Genomic DNA, 19,423 nt, shown 5'->3' on the forward strand with positions numbered 1-19,423 from the left:
ATGGCGACTCTTTTGGTGGTTGTGGTTTATGGACCGGCCTAGTTGGCACATGTGGCGACTCTTTTGGTGGTTGTGGTTTATGGACCGGCCTAGTTGGCACATGTGGTGACTCTTTTGGTGGTTGTGGTTTATGGACAGGCCTAGTTGGAACAGGTGGCGACTCTTTTGGTGTTTGTGGTTTATGAACCGGCCTAGTTGGCACAGGTGATGTGGACCTTGACGGTGCAACATGGCTTGAACCACCAGCGCACTTGTCCTTACTACAATCAACTGGACGACTAATCACAATTGCACATTCCCTGGCTGATCGTTGCTTAGGCCTATCAGGCAAGCAGTTACGTGTATCGTCCAATGCAATCTCCGTGCGACTACCTGGAATACACAAATCGCCTTGTCCATTGAAGTAATTGAAGGCGTACGTCAGGTTAACTAGTTTAGGTAGTTTGCATATATTCTCAGGTACAAATCCTGTGAGTTTATTCCCAGAGATATCAAACTCTTCAACACCCGTGAGCCCTACAAAGCTCGGTGGTAAAACACCGGTGAAGGAGTTCATGCTAGCATCAAACACATTCACATTGGCTAACTTTCCAATCTCTGATGGGAAACAACCGCCAAGATTGTTGTCCTTAAAGATAATCTCGTTTAGATTCTTCATGTTTCCAATAGTTTTAGGGATACAACCGTTGAATTTGTTGTGAGCAAAGGTCACGACAGATGCTGAGGATTCTCCAATGGAATCAGGAATGGTAGACGTGAATCTGTTGTTGTTCAAGAAAATGGCATCAAGATCCTTCTTGAAAAGCTCAGGAGGGACTTGACCTTCGAAATCATTGTATCTAACGTCTATGTACTTAACGGCTGGCCATGAGAGGACAACAGAAGGGAAAGGTCCAACAAACCGGTTGTTACTGACATCGAACTCGTGCATTAGCCTCAACTTCTCTAAACTCTTGGGTATGATACCACAGAACCGGTTCGAATTCAGATGGAACATCGCCACATCCGTCATCAAACCAAGCTCAGCTGGTAAATGCCCTGCTATATCCGCCCCATTCAAATCAACACCCGCCACAACCGCGACATTAGGATCATCAAGAGCTGAGGCGCAGAACACGCCCGTGTACCCACACACATGCGGTCCATGCCAGTTTCCCGTGGTGTTAAATGGGTCTGAATACACCGCCTTTTTCCAGGCTTGGAGTGCAATATACGCTCTCTTAAGCCTATGGTTTGCAAATGTCACCTTAAGATCAACCTCATACTCAATATCATCAGGAAGTTCGCCATTTTCGGGTAACGTCAAAAGCTGTCGCTGCGGAATAAATGAAGCTTCTGCATCGGTGAGTGCTAAAACAACAGAGGAGAATAAGGAGAAAAAGAAGAAGAGAGAAAAGAACAAAAAGAAGCAGCCAAAGGGCGGTAAAGAAATTGTAGGTTTATTCATGGCTTTGAACAAAACCTTGGAAAATACCCAAGGCTGCTTATAGATATGGGCATACAAAAGGTTTCAATGAAAACACCAAAAGGTTATTATTAATAATGCCAAACGATTTTTTCATTTTTGCATCACCAAACATTGTTTTGCCTATATTTAGACCACTATTGTTTTGCCTTTCAAGGATTTTGCTTCACATCCGGAAAAACAAACACCATCAAGAATAGAACTCTCTTTCGTAACCAAAAACCGCATACTACTATAATAAGCACGACACGGTATCAAACAAAACCGAACGTTCGCGAACGTCAAGCAATAACAACCACATTTCCATGGCAATATTGATCACAATCTTAACAAAAGACACATTTATACGATCTAAAGCATAAACCAAGAAACTATATTTACATATAAGTGTGGAAAGAACAACTTTCTAAAGGTACTTTAAAACCCGGTTCAGTCGGTTTCATGGTCAGGAGCATGAGAGAACCAAGCAGGGATAGTTCCTTTAGCTCTAAGCAACCTAGTGAAAGCGGAATCCGGCATTTTCGATTTCTCTTCTTCCTCCAATTCTTTCTCAGATTTTGGTAAACCATCAGGGATATGAACATGTAATCTCATTCCTTTCTCACTAACTGATTCCTCCTCTACTACATCTAAACCATTCTTAGTTCTGTTGTTGTCTTTCTCCATTGAAGCAACTCCATGTAAACATCCAATTAAAGATTTCACACCACCTGTTTGCAAAATCAGATTCTCAACTTCAACTTTTGGCTTCTCTCTCTGCCAATCACATAAATCAAAAACAGTATAAATGACTAAATCCTCAAAGTATATTCTCGAAACTGTGTAAAATCAAATACATACTTCGAGTTCCTTGAGTTCAAAGTAAGCTCTCCAGCAACTATAAGAGTCATCACCATCAAGCGTCGAACAGTAATCTAAGAAAAAGATTCAAAACAATCTCATTCAATATCGATATAAGATTCATTTGTATGTGTGTTTAAAGAAACTGTTGTGTTACCTGAGAGTTCGGATTCGGCTTTTTCGATCAACGGCGGATCTTGAAGAATCCGGTCGAATTTGCCACGGCTGAATAGTTCAAGTTTAGGTACGTCTCTAGTGTTTGAACATCGGACCACCGGGAAAGATCTTGTCGGGAAACGTGTGACGAACTTGGTGGTGTCGTTGAACTCAATAGGGAGATGAAACGAACGAAGAGTCACTGACTTTATCATCTTCTCTGCTATACTAGTCTAGTGAAGATATTAATTAAACGTTACCAGAAAAAAACTGAGTTATATAACAAAAACTTAGGAAGATGGATAAGGATTGAGATATTTTTTTATTTTAATTGATAGTGATGGATGTATAATAAAGTGTTTGGCACATAGTATAAGCGCCGTTGATTTAAATTTGTGTGTATTCTTTATTTCAGATAAGGTTTATAAATATCTTCTATGGGTGTACCACGTTGGCAAGAAATTTTATTTTTTGTTTGTTCATATCTCTTATATATTAATCGAAAAATCATTATAAAATAATCTTCTAATTAAGGTGATTTAAAGGGTGTCCTAAAAGATGATTTAAAAGTTCTCCTAAAAGTTGATCTTAAATTATAATAATTAAATTTAATAAAAAATGTTGATCTAATAATTCAGATATATATATATATATATATATATTTGATATTATTATAAAATTATAAGTTTTTTTTGAGAGACCGGCTTCGAACCAAAATCACCAATCAGGTGAAAAGGCAAATAGAAATGAAAAAGCAAATAAAAATGAAAACCACGCTCTTTTTCTAATAATAATTAAGATTTATATTTTAATAAGTTACATTTGTGAATTTCTAAAAAATTAGATTAAAATAAAATATAATTAATTGTCTTAAACATTTTTAGTGGGTGTCACTATTAAACATGCTCTAATAATCTTTTAATATCATACCATTTGGCAAATTTCTTCAACCAATTTTATTTTATAAATTTAATTCATTTAAAATTATTATGACATAATATATAGCTCTCATGCATTAAAATAAAATGTATAAATATTACATTATGATTTTATTATGATGTTATTGATACTTAAATTGTATTGTAGAATTTAATATGTTAGATTCAAATTCAATTTTAGAAAAATAAAACATATAATCTAAAAACAAATATGTTATTATTGGCAATTTAATTGTCTATATTAGTAATTCATTTTTACGTGAGTTTTATCTATTTGAGTTTATAAAAAAATATTAGTCATTTGAATGATATTTATGAGAAGTGGCCTACATTTAATTCACAACATATAGAGTAGTAGTCGAGTTATTTATTACTTTTTGGTCCGCTGAACAAGTTATTTTATGGTTTTACAAACTTTACAATGCAAAATGGACTACTAAACGAAACGACACCGTATTGATTTCCGTGCTATGTTCCTGAGCTATTGTCTCCGCAGTCTAATTAAAAAAAAAATTCGTCCCAAACAAAAAAAAAAAACAGATACAGGTGGAAGAAGGAAGAATCCACCATGTTTGATCATTGACACTATTGATTCAAATCTCAACGATCCTTGTGTCAACCTTCACTTGAAAAATCTCCCAATTCTACCATTCCAATTTCTTCAAAGCAGCAGCTTTAGGGTTTTCAAGAAACTCTCGTCCTCCGTCTCTTTTGAGAAAAAAAAGTTACAATTGGATCCAATTTCCGTGACGATTGGATTGGTATTATCGCCCGCCGTGTTTTGAAAGTGAGGAAGACGAAGATGAAGGCGATGGAGACTATACAGGATCTGATCGAAGAAGCTAAAGTACGAACCGTATGGTGGGGCTTGTGCATCTTCTCCGTCACCTATCTCTTAACCCGTATGTCAAATTTTGAACCTTTTCTCTTCGATTTTGCTCTTTCTGTTGAATGAATCAGGGCACTGTTCCTAATTTGACCTAAGAACTTCTATAAAGGTTTCACCTTTTTCGTGGAAAACTCCAGTTTCATATGTTTTAAAAGCTTCAACATTTCAGTTTATGATGTCTGTAATAAGATCACTTAGAACGAAGACGACACTAAAACCATTAACCATTAGTCTAGAGTATTTGGTTACTACTCTGTATCTTATGGTGTTGGTAGTAAAGTAATGGTTTTGTGTGAGTGTATCTGTGCTAATCCATTGGCTTCGTTTCTCTGGCATGCAGATACAAGTAAGTCTATGTGGATGAATTTGCCAATGGCAATCCTGATACTTGGTGTTATGCGAGTTCTTTTGAATCAGATTGAGTTCAAATGGAAAGTTGTGCCAACTCCAAGGCAGAGTCAGTTGTCTTATCCTGAGAAGAAGCAGTTGTCCGTGAAAGATGCACGTCTATCTGGTATACCACCTCCTCCTAGGTGGAAGAAGAAAATAGACTCTCCTGTAGTGGAAGCTGCGATAAATGATTTCATTGACAAGATCCTTAATGATTTCGTGGTGAATTTGTGGTACTCTTTGATTACGCCGGATAAAGAAGCGCCTGAGCTGATACGTGCAGTAATCATGGATGCTCTTGGTGAAATTTCAGTAAGGGTTAAAGAGATCAATATTGTTGACTTGTTAACCAGGTGCAGTCCATTTTCTTGGCCTCTCCTTACGTTGATAAGTTTTGGCTTTCCACCATCAAAAGTTTCGAGCTGTAATTGGATCTTTATTGGTTGATAGTGAAATCAGTGCTTTATCGTGCAGGGATATAGTTGATCTGATAGGTGATCATTTGGAAATGTTTAGAAGAAACCAAGCTGCTATAGGTATTGATGTTATGAAGATATTATCATTAGAGGCGAGAGATGAAAGATTGAAATTCCATCTTATGGCTTCTGGGGAACTCTATCCTGCTCTCGTATCACCCGAGAGTGAGTACAAGGTATGAGGGATAGTTCTGATGAAAATTACGCGGCCTTCCTTTTTCCTCCTAATTTGGTTACTCTATACATATATGCTCGTTGTTTGTTTAATAGGTTCTTCAGAAAATAGTTGCTGGCATATTATCTGTTGTTCTCAGACCACGAGAAGCTCAGAGCCCTCTGGTTCGAACAATAGCTAGAGAGATTGTTACTTGCTTGGTAATTCAACCTCTTTTGAATTTAGCATGCCCCGAGTAAGTTCTCTACCTATCTCCGTCTTCCAGAAAGTTATTTTTGGTAGCAAAATCTACCTTCCAGTCTTGTCCTTGACTGATGTGTATAATGGAAACTAGCTAGGAATAAATTCTGAATTTCAGACTTCTGTCGATAAAATCTGATATACCGGGAAAATGACTGCAGTTAAATTAAATGTATCATTTTTCCTGGGTACTTCAAACTCTGTCTTTAATTTTTCGAAGTATAAATGCCATTTTTTCTCTTTTGCCACAGGCGTATTAATGAGGTGATGGAGATCATTATCAATCTTATTAAAGAGGGAAACTTTGAGCAGTTTACGGGGGAAGAACAGAATGTCAACTCTGCCCCATTGTCAGCCTACGATAATCAAGCAAAAAATATGAATTTGACAAAAGCTAATGAGCAGAAATCACCATACGTAGATGAGAGACACCCAGAGCTACACGTTCAGCAGCACTCTGCTGGTTGGGCTCAGTTGCTAGAGGTTGCAACACAAAGGAGAACAGAGGTTCTTACTCCTGAAAACCTTGAAAACATGTGGACGAAAGGAAGGAATTATCAAAAGAAGGAGTACAAAAAATCTCTGAAAAAGGGTTCTTCCGTTAGTAATTCGATAGAGGCCAAACAGGATAATCAGAGCTCCATATCGAGAACTTCCGATGGCGCAAAAGAAAATGCAGTGGCACAGTTGCCACCTAAAGCAAGTGTTGATAAGCAGTCACAAGTACAGTCGGCTGAGGAATTTAGTAAATCGTCTTCATTTAAAGGAGGGCACCACAGTTACGAGGCTGATGTGAGAACCGAATCTCGTTCAGATGGAAATAAAAATAGGCTTAAGAGATCCAATAGCACATCAGATCTTAATCTACGTCCTGAGACGAGTCTGGCACTATTAGCAGTTAGTGAGGGGCCTATAATCACAGAATTCTACACCACAGATTTTGTTAAGCACAATGATAACTATAGAAGTGATAGTAATTCCCCAAGCATTGTTCTTCACAAAGATGGTCAGCAGTGCCTAAAGCTCAAATGTCGAGTAAGCTCCGGTCTTGATATTACTTTTGGGTTTTGATATAAATTTACGGTTTCTTAAAAACAGATTTCCACGACAGACATGCACTTGACCTTTTCCATTTCTTTTTGTGTTAAAAATAAATATGCTAGTAGCTTTAAGATTATTATACTTTTTGTTTCAAAGGTTCTTGGAGCTTATTTTGAGAAGCTTGGATCAAAATCATTTGCAGTATATTCTATTGCGGTGACAGATGTGGAAAACAAAACTTGGTGTGTTAAGAGAAGGTATTTTTCTTATCATTTCTGATTACGTGAAAAACTGAAAATCATATCAGTGCATCATTGAAATTCTTTACTCATGTCACTAGCGTTTGATATTTATTTTCATCCTGAAAGGCACAAGATTGCTGCAACATGATTATAAAACATTTATTTGATTCCCTTCAGATACAGTAATTTTGAGCGATTACATCGTCAGCTCAAAGAAATCCCAAACTACAATTTACAGTTGCCTCCCAAGCGTATTTTCTCATCAAGCACGGAAGATGCTTTTGTTCATCGCCGCTGTATTCAGCTGGACAAATATCTACAAGTATTTTTTATCCCCTCAACAACTTTTTAAACATATGTACCATTAACATTCTCTTATAAGGGACGTTTTTTACTTGTCTGCAGGATCTCTTGTGTATAGCTAATGTTGCTGAACAACATGAAGTTTGGGATTTTCTAAGCGAAGCCTCTAAGGTGTAGATCTGATTAAGTACCATCCCCAAATTTCATCACTTTCTAATTTCGTTTACGTGGATGATCTAATGGTTGTCTTTTGTTCCGTTCTGTAGAATTATTCTTTTGGAAAGTCTTCATCAGTGATGAAAACTCTTGCAGGTATAATTCACCACTGTTTTAGTTACATGTTACTCTATAGAAAAGTCAGCTCTCGCCTTCTATTCCATTTATACAAAATCCTAATTCATCTTGTTATGCTAAAAACTGAATATTTGGAAAACAATCTGGTTGGAGAGAGACGTGTGTAATGTGTTATCTGGTTGCTTTAGTTTTGCATTTTACTAAATTTATTTCTTGGAATTGAGCAGTTAATGTTGATGATGCCATGGACGATATTGTACGTCAGTTCAAAGGTGTCTCAGGTGGCCTTATGCGTAAGGTTGTAGGATCTCCACTTGAAGAAAATGATCATGCTCCTGCCCGCCACCTCTCCTGGAGTGTAAATGAATTAAATACTCAGCTCTCTAAGGAAAGTGCAACTGAATCTATACACAGCAGCTTTTCTGATACTGAGGACATTGACAAACTTGAAGAGAACACCCAAGAGGAAGGTAGATTTGATTCAGAAGCTAATGGGTGGCACTCAGATAACGAATTGAACTCTAAGCATTTTCCACCAAGAGTGGTTAGACGTCTTGGAGAGCCTGAGCCCTCAGAGAAGGAAATTGATTTTAGAGCAAAATCTGAAGTTAGAGGTTCTACCGATATGCAGCATCCTGATCCATTGACAACTTTAGTCCCCAATCCTACTGGCATGCCACCCGAGGTACATCATATGCCCCTAATCACTCCCTTGCACAATCTAGAGTTTTATATGCATTGATTAGCCTTTGTCATTTGGCTTATGTATATTCACTAATTAAAAAATTTCATGACTTCACTTGGCTGCCTTTCACGCACCAAAGAGATTTTTAATTTGCATGCCTACTATTTTGGAATCATCTAATTCTGGATATCGTCATACTTATCCTCTTATTTTCATTACAGTGGAATCCGCCCAAGGTCAGTGTGCCAATTTTGAACTTGGTTGATAAAGTTTTTCAGTTGAACAGAAGAGGTTGGTTAAGGTGAGACAAAGTAGTTATTCTTTCTGATTTTATTTGTCTTCGATCATACTATTCTATTTGACTAGGTTCCATATCAAATGATGTTCTTGAATCATTTTAATATGGTGTCATTATAGGAGGCAAGTTTTCTGGATATCAAAGCAAATATTACAGTTGGTTATGGACGATGCTGTGGATGACTTGCTTATGAGGGAGATATGTTGGCTGCGGAATGAAGACACAGTTGCTCAAGGAATTCGCTGGGCCCAAGATGTAAGAACTGGGTTTTCTTTGATCTCGTACTGAAGTCAACTGTATCTTCCTTCACCTGTTTTGCGTAATTTAAGAGCGTCATCATGTTTGATCATGAACTAAATATATTGTTACTCAAGTGGAAAAGTTGATGATAGATATGTGGGATCTTATTTGCGTTTTCTCTCCAGATTCTTTGGCCAAATGGCGTATTCTTTACAAGAGTTAATGACAGTCAAGAGGCACTAGATGAGACCGACCCTAGTGAAAAAACTTTCCAAATGGCCGGCCAACTTGGTGGCATGAAGGTAGCTAAACCCAGTTCCTTTGAGCAGCAATTTGAGGCTTCACGTAGATCTAACGAAATTAAGAAATTTCTTTTCGGTGAGTATCTTTGGCCCCCTCTAATTGACGTATTGAGTTACTATAGTGTCAGTGGAATTAACATTTTGGTGAATGATCAGATGGTGCACCAACAGCCTTAGTGAGCTTGGTAGGGCACAACCAGTACAGGAGATGTGCAAGAGACATCTTCTACTTCACTCAAGTTAGGATTCCTCTCTGTCTCACATTTAAAAACTTGTATTTATTTTGGTGTAAAGGATTCAATTAGTTTGTTGCATCATCATCCATAATTATGGTCTGACTAATACTTCGACACATAAATCATTGATCGCAGTCAAACGTATGCATTAAGCAACTCACGTTTGCAATACTAGAGCTGCTACTCCGATCAGTATTCCCCGAGCTGCAAGATCTTCTAAGAGACATAAGGGAGACTTCGCACGGTCGGTCAGAGTAATAACTCATGTTTATATGGAGGAGGTAGCCTATGATTGACTTGATCCAGTTTTATCTTTCTCTATATTAATTTTTGATTTTTTTGTTTCTAAATCTTGGGGATTTTTTGGGGGTTCTTCTTAATATTCTTCCATGTGTATAAAAAACAAGTGCTAGTATCAATCTGTGAGGGTTTTGAATACAACAGTGACACAAAAGGGTTCTTGTATATAAAACCTTGTGTGTGGAAAATAGTCTCACTGAAATGTAGTTTTTGTTTGCACTCTTGGAAAAATTTCTTATAGAGAGTTCAGTTATTTTCTTCATCATTGTAACTCGTTGGAAAGACATGAAAGTTCAAAACCTAGATAGGAACCTCAATTACATAGTGCCTGCATTACACTTTGTTCTCTCTTAAAGTAGCCCACCACTCAGTGAATCTACAGCATTTGCGTAGAGGTCGGTAAGCGAGTACTGCCGCAGATTGTTTACCTCGTACCAAGTGTTCAATGACTCGAGGTTCTTGTCTGTTCCCGAAAATGCCACTTGAATTCCAATGTTGCAGTTAGCTTCACCTCCATTAGCCTTGCACTTTGATGTTGGTACCGCGCAATCTGTCCCGTTCAGACACACAGAAGAAGTTCCTCCTTTGCACAGATCACATCCGAAGCTCTTCCAGAACAGATTTTGCAACACTCCTTTCTGAAATTCCATTACCTGCAACACATTTGCCAAAATTCAGTGATTCAATGCTCTATTTATTGTATGTTATGTTTGTCCCCAAAGGGGTTTAGGGTTATTCATTACCAGTGTGAAAGCTGTGATTGTGTTGCTTCCATCTACGACCTTCGCAGGATAAGATCTTGCTGCGTATTTCGAGCCTGCGAATCCCACCATGTATCCTCCTGCTTCACTCTTCTCACAAGAGACATCCCAATTCAGCTTTTACTTCTACGATCTTTGTGATTGTGTCTCATTAAGATTACAAATACAGAGAAAGACTTACCGGGCTAAACTTACTTGTGTCGATGGAGAGAAGAGAGATCTCGTCAACCTTTGGTCTAAAAAGCGCGAGTTGTGCCATTTTCGCAGCTAAACCGAGACGAGAATCACAAGGGGAAAGCTGGACTTGGTCAAGGAAAAAAGCTTCCTTGCTGGAGATGGCAACACCAATTGTGAAACCATCTCCTTTGCTTATTTGAGTGTCTGAACATGGACTGTACACTGCGTTATTGTCCGATGCTCCGACCAAAACAGTCATCATCATCGTCATCAACATCATCATCATGGTTGTTAAATTCACCATTCTCATCTTTGTTTTCTTATTCCCCAAGAAAGCCCTATAATCACAAATCAATCACCAACGGATAATGGTGTAACGTGTTTAGATGAGAATTATTAGCTTTGATAGACGACATACCTTCAAAAATCAGGATGAGAATTGTGTCTAAGGTGAGTTTTTTCTGGGTTTAGGATCCTTCAAAAGGAAATGTGGATTATGGAGTTTATACACGTCAAACGGTTATCTAGGCTGTAAAATTGGATCTTTGTCCCAAATTAGTCTTTATCAAAAAAAAAAAGGAAAATGGTTTAACCAATACACCATACTGTTTGTTTGGTCTACTTTAAACTTTTGTATTATGTTACCAAATAAGTTTAGACAGAACTGATTACATGTGTCACCCAATGTCTTGATAATATTGATTCTTTGTTATCTTTGTCTATCTTCTTGGTCAAAATGAAGCTCTTACATCAAAGTTCTTAAATGATTGTGATTTGTGAATGGGTGAAACTTTGATCTTAACACAGATGTTGTGAACTTGATGGGCTTGAAACGTCTCTTTTAGTTTTGGATCTGAATCACAGAGATAAGAATAGTCTCCTTGTCAAAAAAGGCATTGTAGCCGTAGAAACCTTTTCCAAACCAAAACAGAGAATACTCTAATCGGACTTAATGGGGGAAGAAAACACCAAGAATTCGTTTTTTTGATAAATCATAAGTAAACACCAAGTAACACAACACCTCTATTTCCTTAAACATATCTCTATATGTGGTTAATATAAAACTCTCAAGGATGGTTTCAAAATGCTTTCCAAAACTTTGCACAACAGATTTAATCTCTTCTGCAGTGGCTGTTGAATAATCTTCTAATCAGTTCCATGGCAATCTACAAAGAAGCAACATGTTCTCACATAAGTCATCGGGAAAGTAAAAAAGGCACCAGAAGTAACCCTGCAAATTGGCTTTTAATGTGTGATTGCATGCTGTTCTTATCAGTGGTTGCAAATGCTTCATTCTCTATGTCTCGTTAACAACACTAAAAAGCTTATACTATTGTTTTGGATCCTAACTCAGAGAACAAAACCAATATCACTTCTCGAACATTTCCTAAAGACTCTTGAGATAAGTAACGTTCATCAAGTAGTAGTACTGAGAAGACCAACAAACATTCCAGAATAGATCATGGTTTTTAACTTTGATAACATGTTCCTAAAAGCAAAAACTAAGATAAACCAAGCTCGCGAGCTCGCAGCCATAACGTTTGACATCCAGATTCCATACATTTCTACTTAGACAAGGATCCCCTTTTTTTTTTGGTGACTTCCAGACAAGGATCCTAAACAAGCTAATTCCGGCGAACATGGTCTCTACAACCATACAGCTCAAGAAAGTAAATAGCTTTCAATTTTTCAAGACAAAAAAATTTAAGCTTAGGAGCTCACAGCCATAACTTTTCACATACAGCTCATAAACATAGAGAAAGATAAAACTGGACCAAGTCAATCATAGGCTACCTTCTCCATATAAACATGAGTTATTACTCTGACCGACCGTGTGAACCCTCCCTTATGTCTTTTAGAAGATCTTGCAGCTCGGGGAATACTGATCGGAGTAGCAGCTCTAGTATTGCAAATGTGAGTTGCTTAATGCATACATTTGACTGCGATCAATGATACACCAAAATAATAATACAAGTCTAATTAAATCCTTTACACCAAAATAATACAAGTCTTTAAATATGAGACACAGAAAAAATGCTAACCTGAGTGAAGTAGAAGATGTCTCTTGCACATCTCCTGTACTGGCTGTGCCCTACCAAGAACACTAAGGCTGTTGGTGCACCATCTGATCATACACCAAAACGTTAATTCCACTGAGACTATAGTAACTCAATACGTCAATCAGAGGGGGGCGTAAGATACTCACCGAGAAGAAATTTTTTAATTTCGTGACATCTACGTGAAGCCTCTAATTGCTGCTCAAGGGAACGGGGTCGGTCTTTTGTGAGACCAAGTTGGCAGGCCATTTGGAATTTGCTTTCACTAGGGTCGGTCTCATCTGATGCCTCTTGACTGTCATTCACTCTCGTAAAGAATACGCCATTTGGCCAAAGAATCTAGAGAGAAAACGTAAATAAGATTTCCACATATCTATCATCAACTTTTCCTACTTGAGTTACAATATATTTAGTTCATGATCAAACATGATGACGCTCTTAAATTACGCAAAACAGGTGAAGGAAGATACAGTTGACTTCAGTACGAGATCAAAGAAAACCCAGTTCTTACATCTTGGGCCAAGCGAATTCCTTGAGCAACTGTGTCTTCATTCCGCAGCCAACATATCTCCCTCATGAGCAAGTCATCCGCAGCATCGTCCATAACTAACTGTAATATTTGCTTTGATATCGAGAAAACTTGCCTCCTACAATGACACCATATTAAAATGATTCAAAAACATCATTTGATATGGAACCTAGTCAAATAGAATAGTATGATCGAAGAAGACTAATAAAATCAGGAAAGAATAACTACTTTGCCTCACCTTAACCAACCTCTTTTGTTTAACTGAAAAACTTTATCAACTAAGTTCAAAATTGGCACACTGACTCTGGGTGGCATCCACTGTAATGAAAAACAGAGGATAAGTATGTAAGATTCCAAAATAGTTGGCTTGCAGCTTAAAATATCTTTTGTGATATGTATCATTCAGTTTCAGGTACGTGAAAGGTAGCCATGTGCAGTCATGAAATGTTTTAATTAGTGAACATACATAAACCAAATGACAAAGGCTAATCAATGCATATAAAACTCTAGATTGTGCAAGGGAGTGATTAGGGGGCATATGGTGTACCTCGGGTGGCATGCCAGTAGGATTCGGGACTAAAGTTGTCAATGGATTAGGATGCTGCAAATCGGTAGAACCTCTAACTTCAGATTTTGCTCTAAAATCATTTTCCTTCTCTGAGGGTGGAAAATGCTTAGAGTTCAATTCGTTATCTGAGTGCCACCCATTAGCTTCTGAATCAAATCTACCTTCCCCTTGGGTGTTGTCTCCAAGTTTTTCGATGTCATCAGTATCAGAAATGCTGCTGTGCATAGATTCACTTGCACTTTCCTTAGAGAGCTGAGTGCTTAATTCATTTATACTCCAGGAGAGGTGGCGGGCAGGAGCATGATCATTTTCTTCAAGTGGAGATCCTACAACCTTACGCATAAGGCCACCTGAGACACCTTTGAACTGACGTACAATATCGTCCATGGCATCATCAACATCAACTGCTGAATTCCAAGAAATAAAATTTAGTAAAATGTAACACGACGACAGATTAGGATTTTGTATAAATGGAATAGAAGGCGAGAGCTGACTTTTCTATACAGCAACATGTTACTAAAACAGTAGTGAACAATACCTGCAAGAGTTTTCATCACTGATGAAGACTTTCCAAAAGAATAGTTCTACAGAACGGAAAAAAAAAGACGATCATTACATCATCCACTAAATGAAGATAGAGAGTAATGAAATATGGGTATACCTTAGAGGCTTCACTTAAAAAATCCCAAACTTCATGGTGTTCAGCAACATTAGCTATACATAAGAGCTTCTGCAGACAAGTAAAACATGTCCCTTATAAGAGAATGTTGATGGTATATATGTTTTAAAAGTTGTTAAGATGATAAAGAATATATACTTGTAGATATTTATCCAGCTGAATACAGCGACGATGAACAAAAGCATCTTCCGTGGCTGATGAGAAAATACGCTTGGGAGGCAACTCTAAATTGTAGTTCGGGATCTCTTTGAGCTGACGATGTAATCGCTCGAAATTACTGTATCTGAAGGGAATCAAATAAATATTTCATAATCATGTTGCAGCAATCTTGTGCCTTTTAGGACGAACATATATATAAAACGCTAGTGACATGAGTAAAGAATTTCAATGATGCACTGATATGATTTTCAAGTATGATAAGAAAACTACCTTCTCTTAACACACCAAGTTTTGTTTTCCACATCTGTCACCTCAATAGAATATACTGCACATGATTTTGATCCAAGCTTCTCAAAATAAGCTCCAAGAACCTTTGAAAACAAAAAGTGTAATAATCTTAAAGCTACTAGCATATTTATTTTAAAAACAAAATAGAAATGGGAGCTTAGAGACAAAACTTAAAAGTAATATCAAGACCGGAGCTTACTCGACATTTGAGCTTTAGGCAGTGCTGACCATCTTTGTGAAGCACAATGCTTGGGGATTTATTCTCACTTCTATAGATATCATTGTGCTTAACAAAATCTGTGGTGTAGAATTCTGTGATTATAGGCCCCTCACTGACTCCTAATAGTGCCAGACTCGTCTCAGGACGTCGATGAAGATCTGATGTGCTACTGGATCTCTTAAGCCTATTTTTATTTCCATCTGAACGAGATTCGTTTCTCACATCAGCCTCATAACTGTGGTGCCCTCCTTTAAATGAAGACGATTTACTAAATTCCTCAGCCGACTGTACTTGTGACTGCTTATCAACGCTTGCTTTAGGTGGCAACTGTGCCACTGCATATTCTTTTGCGCCATCGGAAGTTCTCGATATGGAGCTCTGATTATCCTGTTTGGCCTCTATCGAATTACTAACGGAAGAACCCTTTTTCAGAGATTTTTTGTACTCCTTCTTTTGATAATTCCTTCCTTTCGTCCACATGTTTTCAGGAGTAAGAACCTCTGTTCTCCTTTGTGTTGCAACCTCTAGCAACCGAGCCCAATCAGCAGAGTGCTGTTGAACGTGTAGCTTTGGGTGTCTCTCATCTACGTATGGTGATTTCTGCTCATTAGCTTTTGTCAAATTCATATTTTTTGCTTGATTATTGTAAGCTGACGATGGGGCAGAGTTGACATTCTGTTCTTCCCCAGTAAACTGCTTACAGTTTCCTTCTTTAATACGATTGATAATCTTCTCAATCTCCACATTAATACGCCTGGGGCAAAAGAGAAAAATTGGTATTTCTACCTTAGAAAAATTAAAGGTAGACCTGGTGACAACCCCTGGTATACCATGGCTGATAGACTTTGTTATTGTAATAAATTGAATTTTGAAGATGTAGATTTTCTTTTAATGTTTGGGTTGACTGTATTTACATTTAGGGTATAGTTTTTAGGGGTAGGGCGTAGTGTTTAGGATTTAGAATTTAGCTTTGAATGTTAAAATTTAAGTTTTAGTTTTGTGGTATTTTTGGAAAAAATGTAATTTAGTGGTATTTTTGGAAAATAAACTTCATAATGATATTTTTAGAAAATACCATTTTTGTAGTATTTAAGAGAAATCCCCTTTATTTTATAATTATTAAAAATGCATAATATTAAACTTAATTAAATTGTTTGATTTGACATGTTTTATATTGGTATTATTAAAAAATAGTATAATGAAGTTTTAAGCCGTTTTGAAGTATAAGATTCAAACTCGTCTCATCATATAACTCGTCACACGACCCGCATACAACCCGTGTATAAAGGTTATTTCTAAAAACAAAAAAATTGTAATAATTTATTGCATAGGTATTTCGCATAACAGCTTATAATCATTTGCAAATCAAGAGCACATCTCATTCAATGTGACTGATCTGTGATGATAAACAACTCACTTTAAACAAATATTGATAATATTTAAAACTTTTTAAAATATAAATATTAAAATTTGCTCAAATTCCCAATTTAAACCGAATAAAACTTTTAAAATTTGGACGCGTGAGAAATCAAGTTCGTAGTTGAAAGCGTATTAGTTCAATTTATAATGGGTTTGAATCATTGTCTAAAAATTTTCTACCTGATGTGGGACGTTTATACATACACTTTTTACAAAAATCTATTAAGTATTATACGTCCGTTTAAAAAAAAAATCAAATTGCAATATATGTGGAAAAATGGTATTTTTATTATACATATGTTTAATATAATAAAATAAATCAAATATCATATAAAGATGAAAGGAGGGAAGGAAATTAGAAATTGGAAAATAATATTAAATATTTATTGTTAATTTGTTATAAGAAAGTAATTAAATATTTTTTGCATTAATTTTGTAACAAAATTTTAAATACATCAAAAGTAATAAATGTGGGCTATAGTATTGTTTTGCAAAAAGTGTTGCAAAAATACCATACTAGTTTCCTAGCTACAGTTTGCATTATATACATCAGTCAAGGACAAGACTCGACGACGGATAAAGGTAGAGAACTTACTCGGGGCATGCTGAATCCAAAAGAGGTTGAAATACCAAGCAAGTAACTATCTCTCTAGCTATTGTTCGAACAAGAGGGCACTGTGCTTCTTGTGGTCTGAGAAGCACAGATAATATGCCATCAACCATTTTCTGAAGAACCTATCAAATTAACAAAGAGCACAAAAGTATAGAGTATCCAAATTAAGAGGAAAACAAAGAAGGCCGCGTAGTTTTTCATCAGAACAATCCCTCATACCTTGTACTCACTCTCTGGTGACACGAGTGCAGGATATAGTTCCCCAGAATCGATAAGATGAAATTTCAATCTTTCATCTCTCTGCTCAGATGATATTGTCTTCATAACATCAATACCTATAGCAGCTTGGTTTCTTCTAAAACTTTCCAAATGATCACCTATCAGATCAACTATATCCCTGCAAAATAAGGAATTGGTTTTCATTATCAACCAATAAAGATCCAATTTACATTTCAAAACTTTTGATGGTGGAAAGCTAAAACTTTATCAACGTAAGGAGAGACGAAGAAAATGGACTGCACCTGGTTAACAAGTCAACAATATTGATCGCTTTAACTCTTACTGAAATTTCACCAAGAGCATCCATGAGAACTGCGCGTATCAGTTTAGGGGCTTCTTTATCCCGCGTAATCCCAGAGTACCACAAATTCATCACGGAATCATTAAGGATCTTGTCAATGAAATCATTCATCGCAGCTTCCACTACAGGAGAGTCGATTTTCTTCTTCCACCTTGGAGGAGGTGGGGTACCAGAAAGACGTGCATCTTTCACAGACAACAACTGCTGCTTCTCAAGATAAGACAACTGACTCTGTCTTGGAGTTGGCACAACTTTCCAAAGAATCCTCATAACACCAAGTATGAAGATTGCCATAGGCAAATTCATCCACATAGACTTACTTGTATCTGCATACGAGAGCAATGAAGCCAATGGATTAGCACAGATAAAGTCCAACAAAACCATTATATTACTACTAACACCATAAGATACAGAGAAAATAGAACGTATAAAACATATCTGCCTCGTGTTCGTTCTAAGTGTAGTGAATTTGTATTACAAAGTGATTCTTAAAGATATCATAAACTGCAATTTTGCAGCTTTAACAACATAATCGAAGAGAAAAAGGTTCAAAATTTTACATACTGGTCAAGAAATAGGTGACGGAGAAGATGCACACGCCCCACCATACGGTTTGTACTTTAGCCTCTTCAATCAGATCCTGTATACACTCCATCGCCTTCATCTTCGTCTCCAATTCTTCTTCCTACTTTCAACATTGTGAGGAGCTCCTCGAGCTTTCAAATCCTCATCTTTAACAAGGAAATATCTTTTTGATTTTTCTAAAAAATCCAAAACAGAAAGACTTTGTAAAGCCTTCAAAACATTAAGTCAATCCAGTTAAATCTGCTCTAGACAAAAATCCTTTGACAACAACATACGGTGGGGTATCAATATTTGGTGTATAACTGAAATAATGCAAATGACATTTTACGTTTTACCTTTTTAATATTTGGAAACACAAAACTAAGAACATATAAGATATTCAGCAGTAACCGCAAGCAAACGAATCAACTTCAGAAACTCGTCAAGAATTTATAGATTGTTCATTGTGCTTCGAATTCTTATATTTGCTATTCGTTTGTCTAAACAATAAAAGACTATTCAACATCTACTTAGTGTGATTTATGAGCAAACCAAATATTTTTGTCCAAACGGGAGTTCGTTTAAGTAATAATTTTCAAGGGATTTTGAATTAATTTAATTTTGAATTAGCTGTTTTAAGTTAAATTAATTTTTTTCTAATTATGACACATGGCAGGTGAATCAGCAAAATTTTTACATGTGGCATATGACTCAACAAAATATTTGTTCATGTTGTTTATTCGAAAAAATATTTAGTTTAGGTTGAAATTCACACGTTAACAAAATTTAGGTATAAAAATACACTTTTAAAATTGTCCAGGTTGAAATTTGCCTTTCACCCGGGGTATCAAAGATCCGGTTCTATATATGGACGACCACAATTAAGGTTATTACAGTTATGTTTTATTAACCATAGATTATTGTTATAAAATTTCTTTCAACATAACATTAACCTCTATATATACGGGTAAAAATATTATGGTCATATACGGTCACGGTTTAATAAGTTTACAGTTATTTGATAATTATCATACAATTAATATCATAGACAAAATGTTAAATTTTCTTACCATAGCAATTAATATTTATTTTACAATTATGAAATATATGTAATTATATGATTCATATATTTATAGTAAATTAGTTGATGATTTTTGTTTAATCAAACAAACCAACAAATAAATAATTACATATATTTTATATTGTAAATTAATATGAAATATATGTACTTATTTCTATGTTGTTTTAGAACTTTCAAATTTCTAAATTTTCTTAAAAAATCATTCCCTTCTAAAGACA

General features: G+C 36.3%; 5 protein-coding genes across 8 annotated transcripts in view; 1 reads left to right on the top strand and 4 right to left on the bottom strand.

Moving 5' to 3' along the window:
* LOC17891236 (pollen-specific leucine-rich repeat extensin-like protein 3) overlaps positions 1-1,501 on the bottom strand; it is a gene marked incomplete at its 5' end in the record, with an annotated part of 1,837 nt that extends 336 nt beyond the window's left edge. Inside the window, one exon of the mRNA XM_006300229.2 lies at positions 6-1,501. Coding sequence (XP_006300291.2) covers positions 6-1,501 — 1,496 coding nt within the window. The remainder of the gene's footprint in view (positions 1-5) is intronic.
* Positions 1,502-1,640: 139 nt separating this feature from the next.
* On the bottom strand, positions 1,641-2,716 carry LOC17891242 (CCG-binding protein 1). Its single transcript, XM_023787024.1, has 3 exons — positions 2,463-2,716; positions 2,306-2,379; positions 1,641-2,221 (listed from the first exon to the last, which is right to left on the bottom strand). Exons 1-3 carry the CDS (start codon positions 2,674-2,676, stop codon positions 1,895-1,897), a joined length of 615 nt encoding a protein of 204 aa, XP_023642792.1. The 5' UTR covers positions 2,677-2,716; the 3' UTR covers positions 1,641-1,894.
* A 1,204-nt stretch (positions 2,717-3,920) lies between these two features.
* Positions 3,921-9,768, top strand: LOC17891164. Its single transcript, XM_006296830.2, has 15 exons — positions 3,921-4,301; positions 4,629-5,031; positions 5,153-5,330; positions 5,425-5,564; positions 5,821-6,604; positions 6,767-6,867; positions 7,030-7,174; positions 7,258-7,326; positions 7,422-7,467; positions 7,677-8,134; positions 8,356-8,435; positions 8,552-8,687; positions 8,858-9,050; positions 9,131-9,213; positions 9,346-9,768. The coding sequence occupies exons 1-15, from the start codon at positions 4,202-4,204 to the stop codon at positions 9,466-9,468; spliced, it is 3,039 nt and encodes a 1,012-aa protein (XP_006296892.1). The 5' UTR covers positions 3,921-4,201; the 3' UTR covers positions 9,469-9,768.
* LOC17890660 lies at positions 9,646-10,734 on the bottom strand. Its single transcript, XM_006299378.2, has 3 exons — positions 10,453-10,734; positions 10,254-10,361; positions 9,646-10,163 (listed from the first exon to the last, which is right to left on the bottom strand). Exons 1-3 carry the CDS (start codon positions 10,732-10,734, stop codon positions 9,861-9,863), a joined length of 693 nt encoding a protein of 230 aa, XP_006299440.2. The 3' UTR covers positions 9,646-9,860.
* A 667-nt stretch (positions 10,735-11,401) lies between these two features.
* LOC17893801 lies at positions 11,402-18,292 on the bottom strand. 4 transcript variants are annotated; one of them, XM_006296838.2, is made up of 16 exons: positions 18,125-18,292; positions 17,502-17,886; positions 17,200-17,377; positions 16,963-17,102; positions 14,928-15,702; positions 14,711-14,811; positions 14,420-14,564; positions 14,264-14,332; positions 14,141-14,186; positions 13,582-14,009; positions 13,273-13,352; positions 13,017-13,152; positions 12,655-12,844; positions 12,491-12,573; positions 12,243-12,388; positions 11,402-11,614 (listed from the first exon to the last, which is right to left on the bottom strand). In XM_006296838.2, exons 1-15 carry the CDS (start codon positions 18,222-18,224, stop codon positions 12,266-12,268), a joined length of 2,979 nt encoding a protein of 992 aa, XP_006296900.1. In that variant the 5' UTR covers positions 18,225-18,292; the 3' UTR covers positions 11,402-11,614; positions 12,243-12,265. The 4 variants fall into 4 exon arrangements, with proteins under 4 accessions (XP_006296900.1, XP_006296901.1, XP_023642133.1 ...); XM_006296839.2 differs by lacking the exon at positions 11,402-11,614 and having other exon boundaries at positions 12,134-12,388; positions 13,582-14,006; XM_023786365.1 differs by lacking the exon at positions 11,402-11,614 and having other exon boundaries at positions 12,134-12,388.
* Between the last annotated feature and the right edge of the window lie 1,131 nt (positions 18,293-19,423).

This window comes from Capsella rubella, unplaced genomic scaffold (assembly GCF_000375325.1).
Source record: "Capsella rubella cultivar Monte Gargano unplaced genomic scaffold, Caprub1_0 scaffold_3, whole genome shotgun sequence".
NCBI classification, from domain to species: domain Eukaryota; kingdom Viridiplantae; phylum Streptophyta; class Magnoliopsida; order Brassicales; family Brassicaceae; genus Capsella; species Capsella rubella.